The following is a 22112-nucleotide window of genomic DNA, read 5'->3' on the forward strand; positions in this document are numbered from 1 at the left end:
TTGATATGAAGATGTGTATAATAGGCAGCCTGAAGTAGTGCAGTTGTTGGCACCACACAGCCAGCAATAGGAGAAAATACTGGCTGCCCAAACCACACTAACAATTAAAGCTCAATTGGCTGATGGATTGTGTATTGCTACAAATTGAGTGCCACATAGATGCATTGTGTAGTGCTTGTGGTTATTGTCATCATTCAATTACTAAATTAATCATGTACACTATAAACAACATAACAAATGGTAAACAAGTGTTACCCTAATACAATCTGACCTTAAGCTACAAAGCCAAAAGTATTTAGTTTATTATAATACACATAGGAGCAAGTGACCAATTCTTATATTTTTAACCATGCTAGGAATGTGGCTCTAGGTTTGGCAATATTGGTCAGTCTGTTGGTCCACCGCTGTCCAGACTGAAATACCTCAAAAACAAACATTCATGGTCCCCATAGGATGAATACTAGTGACATTGGTGATCCCTTCACTTTTCCTCTACTGCTATTAGATGGATTGTCGTGACATTTGGTACACACATTCTTGTTCCCCTCCAGAGGAATTTTCATTACTTTGATCATCTGAGTTTTCATCTAGCACCATTATCATATCAAATTTTATTAATTTGTCCAATACTTACCAATACCACATACATGCAAATCAAATTCAAATCAGCCTCAGCTGTTTTCGTTTAATTAGTTAGCCAATGTTAGCCTGTTAACATGCTACACTAAGATGGTGAACATAGTCAACATGACTTGCTAAACATTAGCATGTTAGCATTGTTATTGTGAGCATATTGAGAGCTGACATTGTCTCTGACAGTCAGAGCACTGGAACATACTGGTCGCTCCATGATTGCATTTTCAGCAGGCAGAGCTGGAAAGCCATCCAAGCCTGTAGATGAAGCTGTACACTATATTTGAGCTTTTTCACATTTCCCCTGAACTAATCTTCTTAGTGTCTGGATGGGAAGGCCGGCTTTCTTTAATGCTGCTATATATTAGAGTGTGTGAATTTTGGTTGTCAGCGATTGTCTTACTTTCTTTTTCCATTTAATCTATTTGAGGGATTTAACATTGAGTCTAGTTGTCTGCTGGAGATTATGGATGATTATGGATTCATCTAAACACTTATAGGATAGTTTGGCGATCACTACCTACCTGGTCATGAGTCTGAATAATTGAAGCATTGTTATGAATAAATCAAAAACATGGTTGTAGTTATGGTTGATGGCATCTTGTGCCTGAGTGTGCGGGGTGTGTCCTGCCTCCCCTCTCATCACACTCCAGGACCAGAGAGCTATCTCATGAGGATGCGGAGGAGGCTGGGAGGATTTCAGTGTACCAGTCTCCTTGCATCAGCATCAAAGAGAGCTTTCCATGCCTTGCTTCTCTGTGTGTGAGTGTAAATGTGTGTATTTGCCCCTCCTCCTCCTCCTCTTCTTCTCCCCACCTCCCAGTTTGTGCTTGGGAGCTTGCGTTGCTACGGAGAGGAAGAGGTGGGACGTTGTCATAGTAACCATGTCACGGCTTATTGGTCGTGCAGTGGTGGTGAGTGACCCAGTAGAACGATGTGGCGTTTGTGCAGAGTGAGCTAGCCAGACATGAAAGGTGTGTGTGGATTATTAGGGCTTCAGTGGTCCCTCAGTGTCCCTCAGTGGGACACTTAAGGAATCGGCCTGTACTGGGTCCAGGTTTCTGTCATTCTGTTCCAGGAAGCCAGCCAGAACATTGTTTATTAATTTTACCTCTTTCCTACTGATAGTGTCCTTGGTGTGTTGGCCATTTTGATGTTTCAAATACCTCAGTGGGGGACAGCTAACCACTAACCAGTGGACCTGACCTGGACTGAACCCGCCTGTATATCTGTATATTGGGCTTACACTGGTGCAGTGCATACTGCTCTAGAACATTACTGAAAAACAAGTTGTAGGCACTGGAGCTGAAGTGATTAGTTCAGTAACTGATTAGTCAAAAAACTGATTATCAATTTCATTATGGATTAATCTGACTTATTTCCTAGAATAACTGTTGCTGGTGGAAAACGGCCATAAAAATTTCCTACCAATTACCCTTTTTATCAGACCAACTGAAAAATTATCAATTTCCTATCATGAAAGAAAGACAAAGAAAAGCAGAAAATCCTCACAATTGAGGACCAGAGAACTTTTTTTACTTTGCTAGAGAAAAGAATAAATGATCAAAATTGTTGCCAATAAAATTTTCTGCCATTGGACTAATTGATTAATCGTTTCCAGGGCTCTAACTGAAAGCTGATGACACGGAGCAACCTTTAGAGCAATGGTGCTAGACAATGTTGCCATCAGTGGTGAGTAGTGAGTAGTGATGAGTAAAGATTACTACCGTAATCCCCTTCCCACACCACTCCGCCACCCGCCCTGCCCGCCACTATCCGTTCAAAACATAGTCAGATTTACCACCAGCAAGATTGCCCAGCAAAATTGCTTAAAATTGCTCTTCAGCGTAAGGGTGTCATGCTGCCCAATTCATTTTGGGATGGTCACAGGCAAAAGGTAGACCTAGCCTAACTTTGAATAAACTGGTACATTAATCTCTTGAAGTTGTCAATATAGAATTGAATAAATGTGTTATGAATAAATACATGAATATGTATATGTAAAATGTGAGCTCATTTATAATTTAATATTCTCCATGGTGTTTTATTTATGCCACTCATAACTTTTAATTATCGAGTCAAGTTAGACCTCTGGTTTCAGCTCTAAATATAATAATCTTTCATAATCTTTCAAGCAAGTTCAAACATTCTGTGGTTGCAGCTCCAACAGAGGTTTGTGAGAAAACTACATGTTTTAATAACCATTGTAGGAACCCTGGCTTCAATAGAGGCTATTTTAATGAACCATTTTAATTTACCTCATTTTTTTTGTTAATTACCATACATTCTGCATATTACTCCATAATAAGATATAGCCCTTGGTTTGTCCAGACACATATCACGCTACCTCTCATCCAGGTTTCAGCATCCTATATAGGTCATATGTCTAATACAATATATGCTTAGATGAGTTCCTCTGACCCAGGCTCAGATGTCTGGGCGCTCTGCCATTAACGTGAAATCAAACAACATAATGCACTGTACATTACTCTGGACAAATTTAAACACAGTAAAACTGATGCTCAAGAGCAAATAAGTGACATTTAATACAAATGAAAGCAAAATGTCTTTTGCTTTGAATGGTTATATGCTCATATTCGGACTGGAAATGGATCCATTTGTCTTTCTGTCAGGCTTGGTGTGCAGTATCTCAGGGGGCTGACATGGGAAAGGTTTCTGATGGCAGCCACAGAAGTAATTTCTTCGAATTTGGCCACCTCATTATCAATGGAGCAGTGTTTCCACTCCTTCCTCCAGGCACAACGCTCAGAGTTCTACCAGTCCGCTCGTTTATCCCCTCTGTCTGTCACTTCGGTGTCCAGCTCTTCCCTCAACAACACATCATAGCCCCTCCCTTTTATCTTCTGCTCGCTGCTTATCCTCCAGGACTTGTGGCTGATGCACATCTGACCAGCCCTTTAGGGTCCGTGTTGTTATTTAACAGAAGGATTAGGATTTCTCCATTGTCATGCATTCACATTTGCAAGTTTCAGGGTGTGTCTTCTGTGGCAGTTGGAGCCATTCATTGCTGAAGGAGAAGCAGAGATAATATATATATATATATATATATCTAGCTTTTTAGGTTAGTTGTGTTTGGAAAGTGTTTCTCATTTAATCAAGTGGAATATGAAGGGGGAAACTAATCTTTCCTCTGAAAGGAAGAAAAAGTCCACTGTACGGAGAGTCACAATCTATGGCAGGAAGCCAGTTAGACACTCCTCTCATTATAGAACTGTAAGGCCGGTTTACTCAGTAATGAGTGACAGTGATAAATCCAACAATAAAAATCTACTATTAGAATCAGTCTTTATATTATTGTTGCTTTGCATTTAATGGAAAGAACACTGGGAATATAGATGAGTATTTACGGGGCTCTTGACAAATGGAGAAAGATATTAGGGCCGCAACTATGGAGTTTTTCCATGTCCATATTGAGGGTCTAAAGACAGAGGGTGTTGTATGCTGTACAGATCATAAAGCCCCCTTAGGCAAATTAGTGATTTGTGATATTGGGCTAAATAAGTAAAATTGAAATGACTTGAAGTTGACTATAAACATTTAATAAATGCATTATAACACACTGCAATGTAGTTGTAAGCAGATATCGGTGAATAATAATCTGTTTATCAACACCTATAACTCCTATGGGCATCCATTATTGGAGGTTGATGTAAAAACACATAATGACAATATAGCAAAATATAGTTGTTGTTGTACTAGTAATAATAATAAGGGTTTTCATAAGTTAAGATACAATTGTTGTTAAATCCTGTACATTAATAAAATAATAATTTATCTGTTTACAATTGCTAATGTGTGTTATAAACCATTTATTAAATGTTTATATAGTGCTTCTAAATGCGAAGTGGGGGGGTGGTACCATACAATTTTTAAGAAGTCTAGATTATGCAATTGACAGCCGGATACTGAATTTCCAAAACATTTGTTTAACTCTCTCACAAACTGATACCCTCTTGTGCGTGTGCACATGAGATGATATCCATCATTTGTATGAATGCGAAAAACTAGCAGGATTTCAGATTGTGACAGTGGACACAGGCATGCAGCGAGCATAGGCAGCCCTTTGGCACACAAGCTGCAACAGCTGCTCAGCCCACCCCTCACCACCCAGCACTACTACTACCACTACCAGGGGCCGGGGGTGACGTAACTACAGCCCCGCTTTGCTGCCAGCCAGCACGTCACGTGACAGCGGTCGCTAGTCAAAGCACGTTACCATCTCCCAGGCCCAGGCTGTGAGAATCATAACATCTTCTGTTCTCTCTGTCACTGTGCACCTCTTTTCCTCATCCGCACAGTATTCAGCGGCAGGAAAACCCAATGGAGCGTAATCTCCAGATGTTCCTAGTTAGGGCAGGGTTTATCAATCAGCAGCAGACACCAGTGGAGATCTTAATCTCTTCTTGTTCGACATGCACAAGGTCTAAATCAGGATGAGGTTTTATTCTGCAGCACAGTCAAGAAGACAGGATTTTCATAAAAACATGTACTGTCCAGGAAGTCTTGGCTTTGCCATATGAATTCTAATCTCTCTCCCAGCCACGCTGCCAGTCATTGGTGCCATTTTGTGTAATAGCCTTCAGAGCTCTGTCTTGTTAGTACATTATTTTTTGACTGCTCACTTAGGCTGTGGTAGATGTGGAGACAGTGGAGAAAAGGCTGATTGTGTTCTTTTATAGTGAATTTCATGCTGGAGCTCACGGAGTCCTTTTTATACAAGAACAAGTGTTTCACTGAAAATCATAATCACCTATTTAGTTGAACAGTGTTTTGAAATGGTTTTTTTTTTTTTTTTTTTTTGCTGTAGTGCTATCGGTCTCCTATAATTTTGTTTTAAATCAATTTTTAGTTCCCCTCATGCCATTGTTTGCTCTTGTTTTTTTATGACAGAATGTTGGTGTGGGGCTATTTGGGAGTTCCTGGAGAGGCCCTACAGTGGAAGACCCCTGTGTGAAAAACATGAGTAGCATAGCTTTTGTCAAAGGAGGCAAGGCGAGGCTTGATGTTTCATAGCTGCTTGTTTCCTATCAGCGAGTCTAGCAATGTTTAATGCTATCAGATGATAACTGACGCATAGCTATAGAGCAGTGACCACCACAATAGCAGGGGAGGCACTTGGTCTTAACATAATCATAAGTTCAAGGTATCAGTCCACCAGGTGTCTGTTGCACTCCTGTTTCATGTTTTAGTAGTACACGCATTTCCAAAATTGCCATTGGCCTGCTGTTTGAGTCAGTTGTTTTGGACGCTTTGTGTAAATCATTGTACGCTAGATTTACTTGGATTACTATTGAAGCGGCAGACCTGCATATTTGAGGGAGTGAATCATGCTGATGTAATCACAGAGTGTATGTTTGCCTGTTGAAGTCATCTTAATACTCAGAGTAAATCTCTCTAAAAAGCTACATCAAATGCGTGTTGGTGCGTCACAGATGAGAGACGGCATGCTCTTTTTATGTGCGGTCCGGCCATCTCTGTGTGCACACAGGCAACTTTGTTTTGAGCCGAAGAGAATACTGCAGAAAAGAGAATCCCAAATCCAACTGATGAAACCACCCAGGCGGTGAAACCCGAGGTCGCTTTGGTTTAGTTCTCACAGAAAGGCTGCTTTAAACCCCCTTTTTTCATTTGCTTTATTCACTCAAATTCACCCAAGACAAGAGCATCCTCATCCGGCCTTCTGTGCAGGTGTCGTTTTGTTTAGACCCCTCCTCTTCTCTCTCTGCTCAAGCTGTGACCTGCTTTGCCAGTATAGTACAATCACAATACACTCACTCTCACTCGCTTGCTCACTCTCTCTCAATCTCGCCGTCTCCCTTTAACAATGAAGGAGATACCTGCTGATCCCATCTGGTGGCAGGTCTCATTTAAGGGGCAAGTGACACCTGTCCCAAACTGCCCTGTTGCCCCCTTCCACACGGTGTCCTGTCTTCAGTGACACAGCTGGCACGTTCCTCTGGGAGTCACCCAGACTGGCATCAGACGAGGCCATGTGGGGGCGTCTCATGCCAGCTGTCAGCCCTTTGTAGGTAGCTGTGTGTGTGTCTGGAATGACTGACTCTTGGAGCATGTGGTTCCACAACAGCTAACATTATCTGCCACACCCACCTATACAATATTTAAATAGAGCCAGCTTGCTGTAGTGTTATGCAGACTTTATTTGCAGATTGCTCAGAATGACATGTTTGCAATTCTGGCACACCTTGAGAGATTTGAGAGCAGTGATTGTACTGCTCCTGGATTGCAGGCTTCGCCCCCTGCTGGATGTTCACGCTAGAGATCATCAGTGTTGCTGGAGCTTCTCAGGTCTATTAGACATTGATCTTGTTGTTGGATATGAGTCATTAGATCCAATAAGCACCACTTACTGAGTTAACATTGTAATTACTGCTTTTAATTGCTCTTTGTCTGCTTGTCTGATAGCTTGTTGGTCTAAAGTTTAGTTTTCTTTTAAACACTGGCCCAAATGTTAGGTTTTCACTTTTGTGAACATTTTTAACATGAAGGACACCAGGAAATGACTGGCTGTTGATAGGATTTGTATTCTAATCCTTATAGAGTCCTCTCCTCACTATTTTCTCTCTGTTCCTGCGAGTCAGTGACATAATGTAATACACAGACATTTAAAGAGTTTACATTGCTGTCATGCAGTAACCCAGGTCACTTAGTATTATATTGGCAGATGTGCTGTAGTTGTATTATCTAGCTGAAACAATAAGTTGATTTATCAAGTCGATGCTCAACAGAAAAATAAATCTGCAGCTGTTTGTTTTTTTTATCAATTAATTGTCATAAATGATGATAATACTCTGGCTGCATCTTCTCCAATATAAGGATTTGCTGCTTTTCTTTGTTTTAAATCATTTGAAAAACTGAATATATTTGGGTTTTGGACTGTTGGTCGGACAAGTCACCGTGTGCTCTGGGAAATTGCAGTGGGCGTTTTTCACTATTTTCACATGTATTTAATCAAGAAAACAATTGTCATATCGCTAGACAATGAAAATCATTTCTTTTTGTGGCCCTACTGTCATCATTAGTGCCACATGACATTATTAATGACAATGCTTGCTTTTTCTCACTATCATGCAGTTTCTCAGTTACCCTAGAAACACAACAGTCACATTGTTGTGACTCTTGTTGCCTTTGGTGTGCTCTATTGTGTGAATAGTTCCTCATAGATCCCATATTGACAGGACAAAACAAATGGGCCAGGTCTCACTCTTTGTGACTACACAAGACCGGTGACGTTCTGACTTCTTGTCCAAGTGGCTCGTGTCCCCACCTGTCTCAGGGGCCTCTGGTCCTCTAGCTCCCCCAGATACTTTGTGCCATCCCCAACACCTGTCCTCATTAGTCCATGTATATCTGCCAGTCCTCTACCCCCATCCCACTCACTATGTGCTTTATCATGGTTGGTGCTTTTTCATGACCTTTTAATCTGCTGTGTGGTGGGCTCTTTGCACTGATTGGTTTAACCTCGCAATGACTCCACTGAGTCACCTCTTCTTTCTCATTAACATGATTCAGCCCGCATCCCTCTCCTGATCTCACGTTCTTTCCTGTGAATGCATATGTTTCCATTTTCCCATGCTGCTTCTCATCCGTTCATCCGACCCCAACAGAATAATGACAATGAGACACCGCTGCACTGTGCCGCCCAGTATGGCCACTCCCAGGTGGTGCGGCTGCTGCTGGAGGAGCTGACAGACCCCACCATGAGGAACAACAAGTTTGAGACTCCACTGGACCTGGCTGCACTGTACGGCCGACTGGAGGTAGTCAAGCTGCTGCTCGTCGCCCACCCCAACCTGCTCAGCTGTAACACCAAGAAACACACTCCGCTGCATCTGGCCTCTCGGAACGGACACCTCTCTGTGGTGGAAGTGCTGCTGGACGCTGGCATGGACATCAACTATGAGGTGCGTTTTTATCAATATGTGCATGTGTGTGAACTTAAAAGCTTCAGTTTTCAAGTGTTTCTTAATATACTGTCATGGGCCCAAATCATGTTGGGTAACATAATCTGTTCTTGCAGCACTTCCTCTCGCTACTTCCTACTAAAGAGATTAAATGTAAAACTCTTAAGCTCTCAGTTTGCAAAAGAACTGCTGTGGTATCAAAGCTGTCCTTGCTCCCCCTGGTGGGCCCTGTGGCTCTGACTCTGTACCAAACTGTGCCATCCATCTGTCTGAAGATACTTTTCCCTTCAGTCCTTGCATCCTGCAGGTTTCAATTAGCATGGCCCTTTGAGCTGGAAAATGACCCGGCTTGAGTCCTCAACTGCATAATTGTCAGTAAAGAAATGGACCGGATGGTGGGCATAAATCCGGAAGTTGCCATACACTGTTTATCTTACTAAAATGTGGGTGCAAGAACAGGTGCTGCAGGCTTATTCATCTGGCAGTAGTATAATAATAGAAGGAAGCAAACATGAGCTTTGATTTTTATAGGAATTACATTTGTGTCATTTAGGGGTGTTTGTCCTTTTTCTCAATACTTCTGGTTTCTTTTTCTGCTCAGACGGAAAAAGGCAGTGCCCTCCATGAAGCAGCGTTGTTTGGGAAGACAGATGTGGTACAGAAACTTCTCAGTGCAGGTCAGACTTCAGTGCCACGCAAGGACCATTTGAATCACTTGCTGCTGTTTGCAAAAATCCACACACAACACTTGACTGTTGCCTGTACCAACTGTCCCTGTCGTCATTCGCCAGGTATCGACGTGAACATCGTTGACCAGAAGGGCCTGACAGCGCTGGACACTGTCAAGGACATGCCCTCCCAGAAGAGCAGAGCAATAGCTGCTCTCATCCTAGGTGAAGACCAAACATGAAAACCTGAGAACTGTGGTGGCAAATGTCCCTCTTGATTTCACATTTACCAGCTGTGATACAATCTCTTGTTTGTCTGTTGCAGGTCACATGACTGGAAAACCCCCTGACATTGACCTCCCCCCACCACCAATCCCTCCGCCCCAGGAGAGTCCCAGCCCGCGGAAAAAGGGTAAGATTAACCAGATGTTTGAAAAGTTGGGTGTTTGAACTGTTGTAGCAGTGATTCAGTCAGCCGTTTAAACAGGAAACTCAGAGCAAGAAAATGCAACAGAGGGTTATCTTTAAATTTGTTTAGCGTACTTTTGTAAATTCTGACCTGTGTTATAGGTGATCTGGAGAAGGTGAGTGAGTTGATCTCGGGGCTGGCCCCGGGGCCTGAGGAAGAGAGCCCATACGAGGCTCTGTTTGAAGCCACCTCATGCCACTCTCTGGACAGCCTCGCCAGCGGCAAGTCCTCTGACAGGGACTCTGGTCGGCCAGATAGTGAAGCAGGAAAGGTCAGCAGTAGTTGAGCTGGATCCCACCCTCACACACAAACATACACACATGCATGTAGGCAAAATCATAAGCTTGTCATAGGGTTTTATAGGAGATAAAAGGCAGAACTCCCACTAGAGGGTGATAGTGGTCTTCTATCCACATGACTGGGCCTCAAACCCCTCCACAATTACACTTCTTGTGGTACAGAGTGGGTATGCAATGCGTGACTTGGCTTGTTTCTTGCAATGGACTAATAATAGATTGATTAGCAACTGTATGTTTATTATATTATTTCTGTTCATTTACAGAAAGATCGCCTGGTCCACTCATCACATCCTGGCCCTGGTCATGACGAAGAGGTGAGGTCAAAGGTGACAAGCTAAGATCATAAAGAGAGACATGTTGCCATTTTCACTACATATTCTCACATGTACTGTTTAGTAGCATGGTATAGTTACGAGTCATCGCAGGATGGTCATGGCTGCTGGACTGCCCTTAAAAGTTACTTCTTCTGAAAGGTTTGTTAACACAGTGTCGCAGGGGCTGTTGGATAATGAATCTGCCACTGAAAAAGCCAGTGCTTTGTAGCCTCAACCTCTGTCATGACTGTTTTCTTCACAACTGGTGCTCAAATCAAACGACTTCTTGATAAATATTCATCTGAGTGCGGCATGGGGTATAGGCAGCGGGGGAGTAAAATGAGGAATGTGAAGTGGAAAAGGAGACAACATCAGAGAACCTGTCTGGCCTTAACTGTGGATGACAACAGAGGATGCATTGTTGAACATTAAGGACATTTTATTTTATACAAGTGTTACATTTTATTCCCCGAAGGAGATATTTGGATCCTAAAATATAACCAGCTTTAGTGAATGTTTAATAGCAAGTCATTCCAAGTCGTCTGTGCATTAAATTGTCTTTCTCTCTACTTTCTCGTTGCCCCACTCTCTTTGTTCCTTTTTTTCTGCAGGCCCTGTATACTAATAGCAGTATTGACGAGAGAGGCAAGCCGGTGGAGGAGGAAGAGGATCACACATATGAGTTGTTGCTGACTGCACAGACCAAAGTCCCACCGCCTAGCCAGGAGTCTCGGTCCAATAAAGGTAATTGCCTGCTTTAAGTATAATCGAGAGGGAGGAAGTAATTATATGAAAAATTTCTTTGTTTACATGCTTTGCGTATCAGTGACCCCTCATTCCCAGCAGGATTTTAGGAGAGCTGGTGAAGAGCTGGGTTCATTTTCCAAAATACTTCTTCTACTCCACTGATGCTGTCTGAGCACAACAAACTCTGAATACATTCCTAACCAGCAAGAGAGCCTTCAAACACATGGTCAACCCCTTGTCACGACTGTGTGTGCCATACATGAGCAGACCCTCTTTAGATGTGGCTGATGAATGGCACTGCATGTAATTGGATTAAATGGGATTAAATTAGGAGGCCATTTGAATCCCTAGCTGTTGATGTAGATGTTTTAAAACCAACCCCCTTGAGCATTCCAGCTTAGTCAGCTTCACTGGCACCATTAGAAAACGTCACTGAGCTGAAGGGTTGGAGTATAATCGCTGATGTCATCATGCCTCCCCCATGCGGATAAATGATGGTGTTAGAAAAAAAGGGACTTTTTACTGTTGCCTCCTCCACTCTTGAGCTTGGACAGAAATGTTAAAAAGCAATCCCTTTTCCATCTGTTTTATCACGTCTGCTTATCCAGCGCTGTTTAAATGACAGGGAGATTAATCTGAAGTCTGTCTGACTTGTAGCCCGATATGTCTGCATGCATAATACATGGTTTTATTATACATCACTTTCACTCTTTCTCTCAGCACAATGTCTGTCCTGACAGTTAGAACTGGCAATACGTTGTCTGAAAAACTGAAGATATGTTGAGTAATTGAACTCTGGATGGACCAAGATCATTTTTCATCTGCTCAAACTATGTCCTAACTCCTATGTCTTCTGTCTCCTTAGTCGAGAACACCACTATTCAGTCTTCCAACAGTGTCCTACCTCAGGTAAATTCTTCTATTTTCCTTCTTCTCATATTTACATCCTTAACTCCTACATCACATCAAACAATAGGCTTAAGTTTGGCAATAATTTTGTCTTATTTTTTTATGCCTGCCCCTTGCCAAATTCTTTCATTAAACCTCTTTGTTTACGTTGTTGTACAAAACCCATATGGATGGAGTTTTGACAGTCAGAGAACAGTGTCCCCCTGCAGTTCGAATTGCATATCTGGAGCATGACCATATGACCATAGCAGGTTATATAATGAAGATGAAAGTCTCATCACAGTCAGAGATTGAGTCACCTTAAACTGGCCCTCATAACCGGGTGTCTGTGTAAACCTGCCTCTTCTATTTATTGTCCCACCATATGTTATTTTATTGCCCTTTTCAATTTATCATCCAGTTAGCAGCTTTTATTATTGCTGCCACACACCTACAACCCCACCTGCTACCTACAATATCTGCTCGCATCTTTTATTCCAAGCTCCTATTGGATTAGCTGTGCTCCTCAGCTGCCTAATCATAATAAATGAGCAGCATGCCATCCTCTCTACTCTAATCTAGAGCTTTGCAAGCCTAGCCACAGCACGGCTAATGTAGGAAAACCTGCCACCAGTACTGCCATGCATGAAATCAATCGGATACCGTCTTCGTTTCTTGTTAAGCTAGCCGAATGATTAGCCTGGGTTATTCATTTGTTAACTGCAATGCTAATGCTAATGTGATTATCTTGCAACACAGGTAGGGGTTTGGGAGGTATGTTTTAAATGGCAGGTGTAAGTAAACTCTCAATTTTTTTCTCTTCTGTCCCGCTTCAGCGTAAACCCTCTACCCCAAACGACCTCAGAGCCCCAAGCAAGACGAGAGACTCCCTGCAACCTCCTGGCCGGGTGGGCCCTCGGGCACCTGGAGGTGAGTTTGACCACTGTCCTCAAATTTTAGTAACCTAATAAGGAACAGCAACTGCTGCTGGCAAAGCTTGGAGTGTAAGAAGAGCTGGACTGGACACGTCAGAGTTGCAAAAAGACAAGCCAAGCATGTCAATGAAATGGGAAAAATGCATTTGAGTTTGCAGGGTGAAATGGGCTGGCTTGGATTAGCGCTGCCAGGAAATGCATGACTGGCATTCTCGAGCAGCAGAGCGGATTTGGCTCGTCAGAAGCTGGCTGATTGACATTCCCTGGCAAGTGGGCAAGACTCGTTTCAATTCCAATATGAAACAGAATTCTTGATCAGATTACGACATTCCTATCTCAAGGTTCGCATCCCGCTTTAAAGCTGTAAATGCCACGTCTTCCAGTTTAGAAGGGAGCGGAGGTAAGGAGCATGGCCTCTGGGTCTTTTGCTGACTCGCATGCAGATATCTTTTATTGAATAATTATTTTGTAGCATGTTTGCAAACGGAACTGCAGGAAGAAGCATGGTAGGCAAGCTGAATTGATAATGCTGTTTTCAGGAGGGAGTGATTATTTTATCATAGTTTTGAAGTGCTTGTTTAATGTTTTAGGTACTGTAGAAATAGTTTGATGCTTTTTTGTCTCAAAAAATGTATAACAACATCAGTATACCAGGTCCTTAACCTTCTTGATTTTAGTGCTTCTTGAAATTATCTGATGATGGTAGTTAAAACCAATAGGACACATTTCAGTTTGTTTGCATTCAGTCTTGGTACAGTGTCATTGCACCTTTCACGTGTGTGTATATAGCCCTTTTTTAATGTTTTTACATTTTAGCTACTGATCTGTGGACACATTGTTTTACAAGCAGGAGGTGACATCTAATCTTAGTTCATAATCAAATGTATCTTGACATCTTGATGTAAACATTGGATGTGTGCAAATGACCATCAGATCATTCACCCTAGTGAGTTTAAACATTAAAACTGATGTTGAACGTCTGACAAAAGCTGTTTTGTTTTGCCACAGGATTTAAGAATAATTGAGTCAGTTTAGGGCACGGAGGGGCTTTCATTTCCTTCTTCGCATATTGTCCTTAAGTGACTCTCAAGTTATATTCTCCTCTCCCTCTTTTAAAGCCACAAAAACCACAAGTTTGGTTCATATGCGAGTACCACTTTGTGATGATTTTTCTCTTTTTGGTTTCTGTTTGCACGTCATTAGCAAGTTCTGTGGTCTTACATAAAACCAGACAGCTGGCTGAGCCTAAATGTTAGTTTTGCTCGTGTAAATATGATTTTCATTTTGATTGAGGATCTGAGATCCGATTTCTTCCCCCTGTGTGGACAGAGTGGGACCAGACCTCAGCGTTCTGTGGCAGGTGGAGGAGATATATCCACGGTCAGCGATACGAGCGTGTGTTTATCATCTGTCACAAACACATTGCTGTTCTCAGCAGGAATATAGTGTTTCCCAACAGATTTCCACCTCTGTGTTGTGTTTTATAGTGTTTCCAAAGGATTTTTCTCACGAGTCCAAAGCTTTGATTGGTTGCTTTAGAAATGTATAGTTGAACTACAGTGAAATTGACTCCAAATTGTCAGAACCGTTGCTTTAACCAGATGTATCAGTTTAGGTGCCGTAGTTTGCTTGTTTGTTAGTGGTTGTAATTATTAGTTTTACTCATGTACTTGCTAACATGGCTTTTACATAATCATCATGTGTATGCTGTTGAACATGATAACAGGGACTGTTTTTCTTATTGAACTGCACTGTCAATAGAGGTATTTGTTTACTTGTTTCACTGTAAATGTCCAAATATGAATAAGATGGCCTTTAGTTTGTTATTATTGACTTTCTGCAGTACATGACCCAGAGTTAAATGTAATTGAAACTACAATAAATAAAAACAGCAGAGTTTCCAGTGCATGAACTGACTTTGGACTACGTAGATGGTGGAGGAGTGACGGCCAGCGCCGGCACTGCAGCAGTGTCTGCAAAACAATCATGACATCATTAGAAAGCTATGGAGCTGTCGTTGCCAACTGAAATACACATCCCACCTGTGTGGTGACCTCACCCATCTATAAGAGCAGCAATAACATCAGATTTGTGTCTGCGCACATTTTCTACTGTAGAACTGTGCGAGCATGGGGTGCAGTGGTCTCGGCAAGGGTTAACACCACTGATGTGCTCATTGGGCGTTCACGCTTCCTAGCTGCTAAGGAGAGGGTGGGTGTTTGGCTGTGGCCCTGACATATGTGCAGAATACACTCACTCACCCCTCATTACACACACAAACACCCACACACACTTTTCCTTGATTTTCAAGTGTTTAGGAACTTATGAAAAATGAGTTTAGGGCGTTGTTTGGCGCATTCCCTCTCTACAAATGGTCCCTGAAACAGTAATGGGGCAGCTTTGTGAAGTTGGAGTGAGTTTGCGTGTCAAGCAGTTGAGTGGTACACTTCCTCCTACCCCATGTTCTGTAGATATGACTCCTTGACAGCCAGCTGTTTTTGATGTTTTCAGTCTTTGAACAGTAGGTTGTGAAATAGCCGAGCAAGCCACACAAGGGCAGCAGAACATCGGCTAAAACTCTTCTGTGAAGGGCAAACAAAGTGCTGCAACAGGTTGCTACTTTTTCCTGTGGTGTCACTGCCCCAGATTCCCTGTCACCAAACACCCTGACCCTGTCACCCAAGCAGAGACAGTCCACACACACACACACACACACACACTCCTTCACCATGTGTCACATGGCTAATTATCAGGAGTCTCGCTGCTGGAGGATAGGGCGATTCAAATTTCCATTCCTGAGCCACCATTAGGGTCTCGAATTAGAAGCCAGGAAACACTGGTCACACTGCAGACAACAACACGCACCTCTACAGTGCAAAAGGGTTGATTTTTATTTTTTTTTAAAACCACTGCGTAGATGACTACGGACACTGTCGTCCCGTGGCTGATTTGATTGTGGAAAAGAGGCTTACGTGGCAGTTAATTCCTCAGAAAGAGGGAGGAGGAAAATCTAATTGTTTTTAATTGTTTGTGCCGTTCAGTCTCATTACGTATTTGTTTTCTTTGGAGGAGGCAGCTGAAGTTTCACTCCTTGGTGATTTTTCAGTCATCTTGTTCATTTTCTGCTGTTTACTCTGTTTTGTTTGTTATGTCCTGTGGTTGGCTGTGAGAGTGTTTGCATGAAGGTTTAGTCAGTAGCCTGTGGGAAATCTTAGTCTTGTGTCATTTTGGGGAATATGGACCTAACAGACAAGTAGGCCTGTGACGTGAGGCAGTCAGGCCCCAGCGGATAGTTGTCAGACGGCTGCAAGCTGGGTTTGGAATTCTGTTATTTCTCCAGCCAACATACGCCTTCTCCTTGCTCCTTCTCTCCCTCTTTTTCTCTCCGTCACTCCCGGTAGGAAACAATTACAGATCTGTTTCTGGGCTTGTGTGGGCGGTTTCTTATTAGTCCTGCTCTAAGGATCTGCACTTCCAGTTAGACGTCCACTTTCCAGCACTCACAAAATACTCTTTGTCACTGACTTTGCTCATTCCTCTTCTCTTTCTCTAGATAACTCGCAGATCAGCCAGGATCAGGGAGCAGGTGTGCCGGAGCAGTTCACTGGCCTTTTGCACGGATCCTCCCCTGTCTTCGACTGCCGTGAGGAGCCCTTCAAACTTCCGGGTGTTCAGCCATCCAGCCAGGGCCAACCAGACCCAAGAAAAATTCCCAAAGTAAAAGCGGAAGTAGCAGCACCTTCACCACCACCTGCACCTGCACCGCCACCTAGCCGTCCCAGTATGGCTGCCATCCTGACAGACTGTGATCCAAAAGCAATTTATGCAACTGTGAACAAGGAGCCCAGAGACTCAGGGGCTGGGGCAGTGTCTGCCGTTAGGATGCGCCCTCCTGGGGACCTGAAGCTGGCACGCAGCCTCTCAAAGTCTGACTCTGACTTGCTCGTGTCGCCTCCTAGTGAGGAGGAAGGAGGACTGGGAAACCGTAGCGAGTCTGTTTCTAACTGTAGCACTGACAAGAAGAGGCTTGAGAAATCTCCCTCTTTCACCTCAGAATGGGACGAGGTAAGTGTTTGGTCTCTACCCTGTTTGGGAAATAACTGTGAAAGATTTTTAAAGGTTTAAATGCAACAGTTTCTTCAACAATCTAACTACAAAATGTTTCATCAGAATATAGATAAAGCTTTTCCAAAAAAAATAAAAAATACTTGACACCAGGTAGGGACCTAAAAACACATGTAAAAATATATTGAAACAGAAATTAGTGAGAGTGTTGTTTACTAAAAACTGTTCATGAAAAGCCATAAGAAGCAAACCATTTGCATCATGTGGAAAGCATGCATTATGATGCCCTGCTAATATAATACACCAATTCATGGACACAGATTGTTCCCACGTGAAAATCTCTTATTTCAAGAGAGGATTTTTGAGCATGAATCCATATGTATGTAAGTTGTATGAGCATATTGTCCATGATTCCTCTGGTGCGCAGTATGTCCTTTATTTTTACAAAGCCCCACTTGTTAGGCCTAGCTTGTGCTTGCGCTGCAGCCGCAAGACATTTGTCCACAACTACAAAATGAAAGATTGAATGAAAACCTCAGTATCAGCTGTAAACAACTCTGTTCTCGTTCTGTCAACTCAAAGCCACCTGTTGTCTTGAGGGAGACTCTTTGCAACGCAAAACACATACCTTCAGCAAACACAACGACTTTGATGTGAAAAAGTGTTTGTACATGTAAATAGTGAAATTATTTAGATTAGTACAATTCCAAATTCTTGAGAAATGTATTTTTGCTACACATGCCGTATGAAAAACGGTCTGCAAATTCCGTATTGACACTTTAACTTGGCCTTGAAATTGGTGGAATTTTATTTTCCCAATCCTGCCTTGTGTTTGTTATCACCGTGGATATTCATAACTAAATATATCCTTCCATTCGGCACTTTAATGCTTTGTCTGGGACGTAGATAAGGAGCTGAGTCGAGCCACAGAGAGGAGAGATTAGAGGAGACTAGAAGGATGGGGATAAAACAGCTGAGAAGCTGAAGAGAGTAAGACAAGAGACGGAGATTTGGAAATTGAGATTCAGAGAGAACCTACGAGCTGCAGATCTGTCTCACTTCAGCTCTTGTCTCCTTTTCTTGCAAAGGTTTCAGAAAACAACCAGAGTCTCTGCAGAGACAACCCATCACAACACACACCACTGAGCAAGTATAGGATTATTCCGGGTTTTCTTAAAACCTTTTTGATATTTTCTAGACTGTGCTGTTTGAGATACACAAGAAGCTTGCGTATCACTTGCATCACATTGTTAGGTCAGCATATTTTTTTATAACTATACTTATATCTATGAGATAGATAAAGCATATATAATAGTGAATGAGCTGAGGTAGATCCAGGCATACACGCCTGAGCATTTAACATGGTTTCCTCTTTATGCTCTTTCTCCAGTCTCCTACAACAATCCTCTTATTGTTGGCAGGCTTAATGATATCCTCAAAGCTACTCAATTAAGTGTTATCATAAGCTATACACCAGTGTCCCCTGCATTGTTAATACACTGCTCTGTTTCTATTGCTGAGATCGTGCATCTCTTTCACAACTTTTCCTATGCTGCCGTACCGCAGTGCAGCCTGGTCCATGAGAGATGATTTACACATTTCATTTATGGTGACAGATGGAGCAAATCATGAGCTCAGATAGCACCGCTAATGCTTTCTCTCCACAGCGAGGAGATCGTATTGCTGCCTGGCTTTCCTTTCCATGACCCTGTCAGAATAGCCCCAGTGAGCTGAGCTAATAGCGGCTTTGAGGTTGATATCTTGGCTGCTCTTCGCTGTGGTTTGTACGCGGGTAGTCAGTCGTCCACAGTTTTGATCACCTCCCTAACCTTTCTGGTATTAGGAGGCAGGCAGAGCAGGCCTGATTTGTGGATGTGGTTATGTATGGGAAAATTGAATTACATACAAAGAATATCCTCAAAGCTATAATAGGTTGTTGATTACTACCACTGATAAAATTATTAAACAACAGTGTTCTGAGATTTTCTTTCTAGCTTCTAGTTGTTTTTTTGCCCAGCCTGAACAACTTTCTGAATGATGTATTATTGTTGCAAATTTGTTCATTGCTGTATTATATACCTCCTTGCTAGGCCTTATTGTTAGGTCTTTTCTCTTATTAGATCATGTACTCGTCTGTACTGTGAAAGTGTGATTTTATAATTTATTTCAGTTATGTGCAGCCATAAACTATACCAGCTGTTGTGTTGACGTTCTGAGCTCACTGATAGAGGTTGATATCCGTCATACTGGCCCACAGCATAATGTCTTTGGGGGGCATTTATGCATGACAGCAAATTGCCCTGATGTTTCTTCTGTCTGGAGGTGCTTCTGTCAACACTCACGATGGAGGAGGGGCCAGTGTGCAAGGCCTTATACAGAAGCCTTATCAAAGTTCAAAACACTTTTCTGGCCTGAAGGCAAAGCACAACACCTTGGCAGCATGACTCATTAGTTCATGTGTACAGTCGCTGTAGCCTTGTCTTTGGGATTTTATAGCTGTGAGCACCACAAGGAAGGTTTACGCCTTGATCTGCTTCAGCAGTGCCAGACTTAAGCAAACATCCACAACATAACTTTACTTTATAGTTTTGTCAACGTCTGCCAAGGAGACACTCTCTGAAATTTGAAGGTAGTATTTGACTAAAGTTATTAACAAAAACTGACCTTGAGTACTTCTCTGTATGCAGTCAGTGAATTCCATGGTTAAGAACATACCTCCATGATAGTGTGCTCATTATGTTGGCTTCTCGATCCTTGAAGTTTTAGCCAATAGGAACAATTCTGTAATCCTTATGACATTCCTCAATACTGTAGTAACTGGAGCCCAGCCGATAAATTGGCTGATATTAGGTTGGTCATTGCGGATATATTAGTATGTCAGCCAAGTAAATTAAGTACAGAAACGCCAAAGATTTGTTGGAAACAGTGTCACTAGTTGTATAGTTTGTCCACCAGAGTAGTGAAAAGTTTATTTTTCACTATAAAATGCCCAGTATTTTTCATAATTACTTAAAAAAACAAATTTAAGGGAACCTTATCAAAACTATTGTTACTGTTTGGGTAAAGTACAATATTGGCCGATATATCAATATTTATCATGTATAAATAAATATGTCATAAAAATCCAATATAGGGTAGAGCAGTAACGTACTGTTTCGACTAGTCTGTGTTATGTTTGTGTATAGTACTTAGGGCTGCAACTAAGTGTTATATGTGGGCATATACTGTAGTATTTTTAATTCTACAATTAATTCTTTTAAATCATGTTTCATTAAACTGTGTTTATTTATATTGGCCTGGATGATTAATCAGTCTAGCTCTCTCATAATTGATAACAAACTCCAATCAAAATGTACCAAAACCTAAAGTGTGGTCTTTTAATATTATTTATGACCGATTTCTTATGATAAAAGATGAAAATCCTCTTGGTATTCTAGGTTTTTGCTTATGATATTATAGACACATTTTGTGTGTTTGAATCTTTTAAATTCGCCTTTCAGACTTTGTGGTCACAGGCAGGGCACTGTACAGTCTAATTACCCAGTTTAACGAACACCTCACCTCCTCAGACTGTATCTCAGGGATGTGGCCTTGGAGAGCGTGACAGGATTAAGGCAAGCATGACATTACTCGGTTATTAGAAATTGCTGCTCTTCCCCAATGCCCTCAGAATCCAGTAATAATCCTGTAGCTCTTCTGTTGTCTTCGCCTGGTGCTTTTGTACCATACGAATTGAATGGACTGGCCTTGAGAATTAATCTAGTTGTAAAATAAAAGGGCTGCAGAGGAGGATGCAAAACAGAAGGTATCGCTGTCCTCTTGCACATGCGTGCCCTCCCATGAGGCAGGAGAACAGGTTGTATTGTTGGCTTCTAACGGAAGAAGAGATCTTATCTGTGAAAAGGAGATGCACTTCAGACAATGGCCTAATTTTCTGCATGCACCATACTAGTGTGTTTTACTGATTGAACTGGCCAGATTTAAGTTCTTCTGAATGCCTGAAAGCTTATTTAAATTCCTAAAGTAGGCTGCTGGAAAAGAGCATCACAGTTCATCCTTAATTATACAATCATCCTATGGGAGTACATTTTATTTTCTCTCCAGTCTGCCTGATACAAAATTACATTTGTTTTGGGATGATACTAGGGCTGCATGATATTGTAAAAAAAAGATCATACTGCAATAATCGCGATATGATTCACAATTAGTGGGAATAATTATTCTCTGCAGCACTACAGTACTTCATTATAATGCTGTTTTGTCACTCATTTTACCTTCATTAAACAATTGCAGCTTCTGCGATTTAGATATTGCACTTTTGCGATGTCGAGAATATTTAGACTAATTGTGCAGCCCTAGATGGTACTAACAATGCATTCAACCTTTACAACGTACGATTGTACGATTCTGCTGTAGTTGTCAGTCCTGTTCCTCCCCCGAGGAGTCTACCATGAACTCTGCCTCTGATTGGTCTCATGTATGTGCAGGCTCCTTGTCATGCTGCCTGTCAGACTGTGTATAGACTGTATTTGTGCGTGAAGCAGCCTGTCAGCTCGACCAACAGATCTCACATTCATGCGTTGTCAGCTAGAATGAATTCGTAAGGTTCAAACCCTAACTGCAATATACAAAGTGTAAGCCACACTGCAGGTGGCAAGTTGCAATCATTGCTCTTAGAAAAGGTGGGGTTATCTGCATCATTTAGAATTCCCCCCCCCACATGAGATTAGGTATTTTTTTTAGATAGTAATGACTTGTTTATTAGAAGCCTTGGTTGGCAGCCTGCTAGGATTTCTGAAAGACAATTTCGGAGCCTTAGTCAATGTTAATGAACTCGGAAGCCTACTTCTTCTCACTTGAACAGTGATTCAGATGCCTGGGAGCTCTGAGATGAAAGCCAAAGGAAAGAGCCCCGGATCTTTCTTCTTCTTTTCCTTTCAGGGAATAAGCCGGCATTTGCTTTAAATGGAAATATTCACACTGCTGATTTAAAGTGCATTGCAAATGACAGAGAGGAGTGTGTGGGGAAAGCAGTTAAAGTTTGATTGGGCGTAACGTAGCCTGCACTCTCTTTAATGATGTAGGGAGTGTCCTGTGAAAACTGAAAACTCCCGTCTCTATTCGTTCTCCCTCAGCCCTCTCCTCGGCCCA

The 22112-nt window shown here is 42.1% G+C and overlaps 1 protein-coding gene across 12 annotated transcripts in view; it reads left to right on the forward strand.

Annotated features, from left to right (window-relative positions):
- LOC119905259 (ankyrin repeat and SAM domain-containing protein 1A-like) overlaps positions 1-22112 on the forward strand; it is a 61590-nt gene that overhangs the window by 12761 nt on the left and 26717 nt on the right. For all 12 annotated transcript variants that reach the window (XM_038722088.1, XM_038722091.1, XM_038722090.1 and 9 more), the window contains 10 exons: positions 8280-8576; positions 9178-9253; positions 9368-9469; positions 9570-9656; positions 9815-9984; positions 10276-10326; positions 10938-11070; positions 11939-11982; positions 12798-12891; positions 16450-16961. In XM_038722088.1, coding sequence (XP_038578016.1) covers positions 8280-8576; positions 9178-9253; positions 9368-9469; positions 9570-9656; positions 9815-9984; positions 10276-10326; positions 10938-11070; positions 11939-11982; positions 12798-12891; positions 16450-16961 — 1566 coding nt within the window. The remainder of the gene's footprint in view (positions 1-8279; positions 8577-9177; positions 9254-9367; positions 9470-9569; positions 9657-9814; positions 9985-10275; positions 10327-10937; positions 11071-11938; positions 11983-12797; positions 12892-16449; positions 16962-22112) is intronic.

This window comes from Micropterus salmoides, unplaced genomic scaffold (genome assembly GCF_014851395.1).
Source record: "Micropterus salmoides isolate LMB-PRFRI ecotype aquatic unplaced genomic scaffold, ASM1485139v1 Ms_hic_scaffold_16, whole genome shotgun sequence".
Classification (NCBI taxonomy): domain Eukaryota; kingdom Metazoa; phylum Chordata; class Actinopteri; order Centrarchiformes; family Centrarchidae; genus Micropterus; species Micropterus salmoides.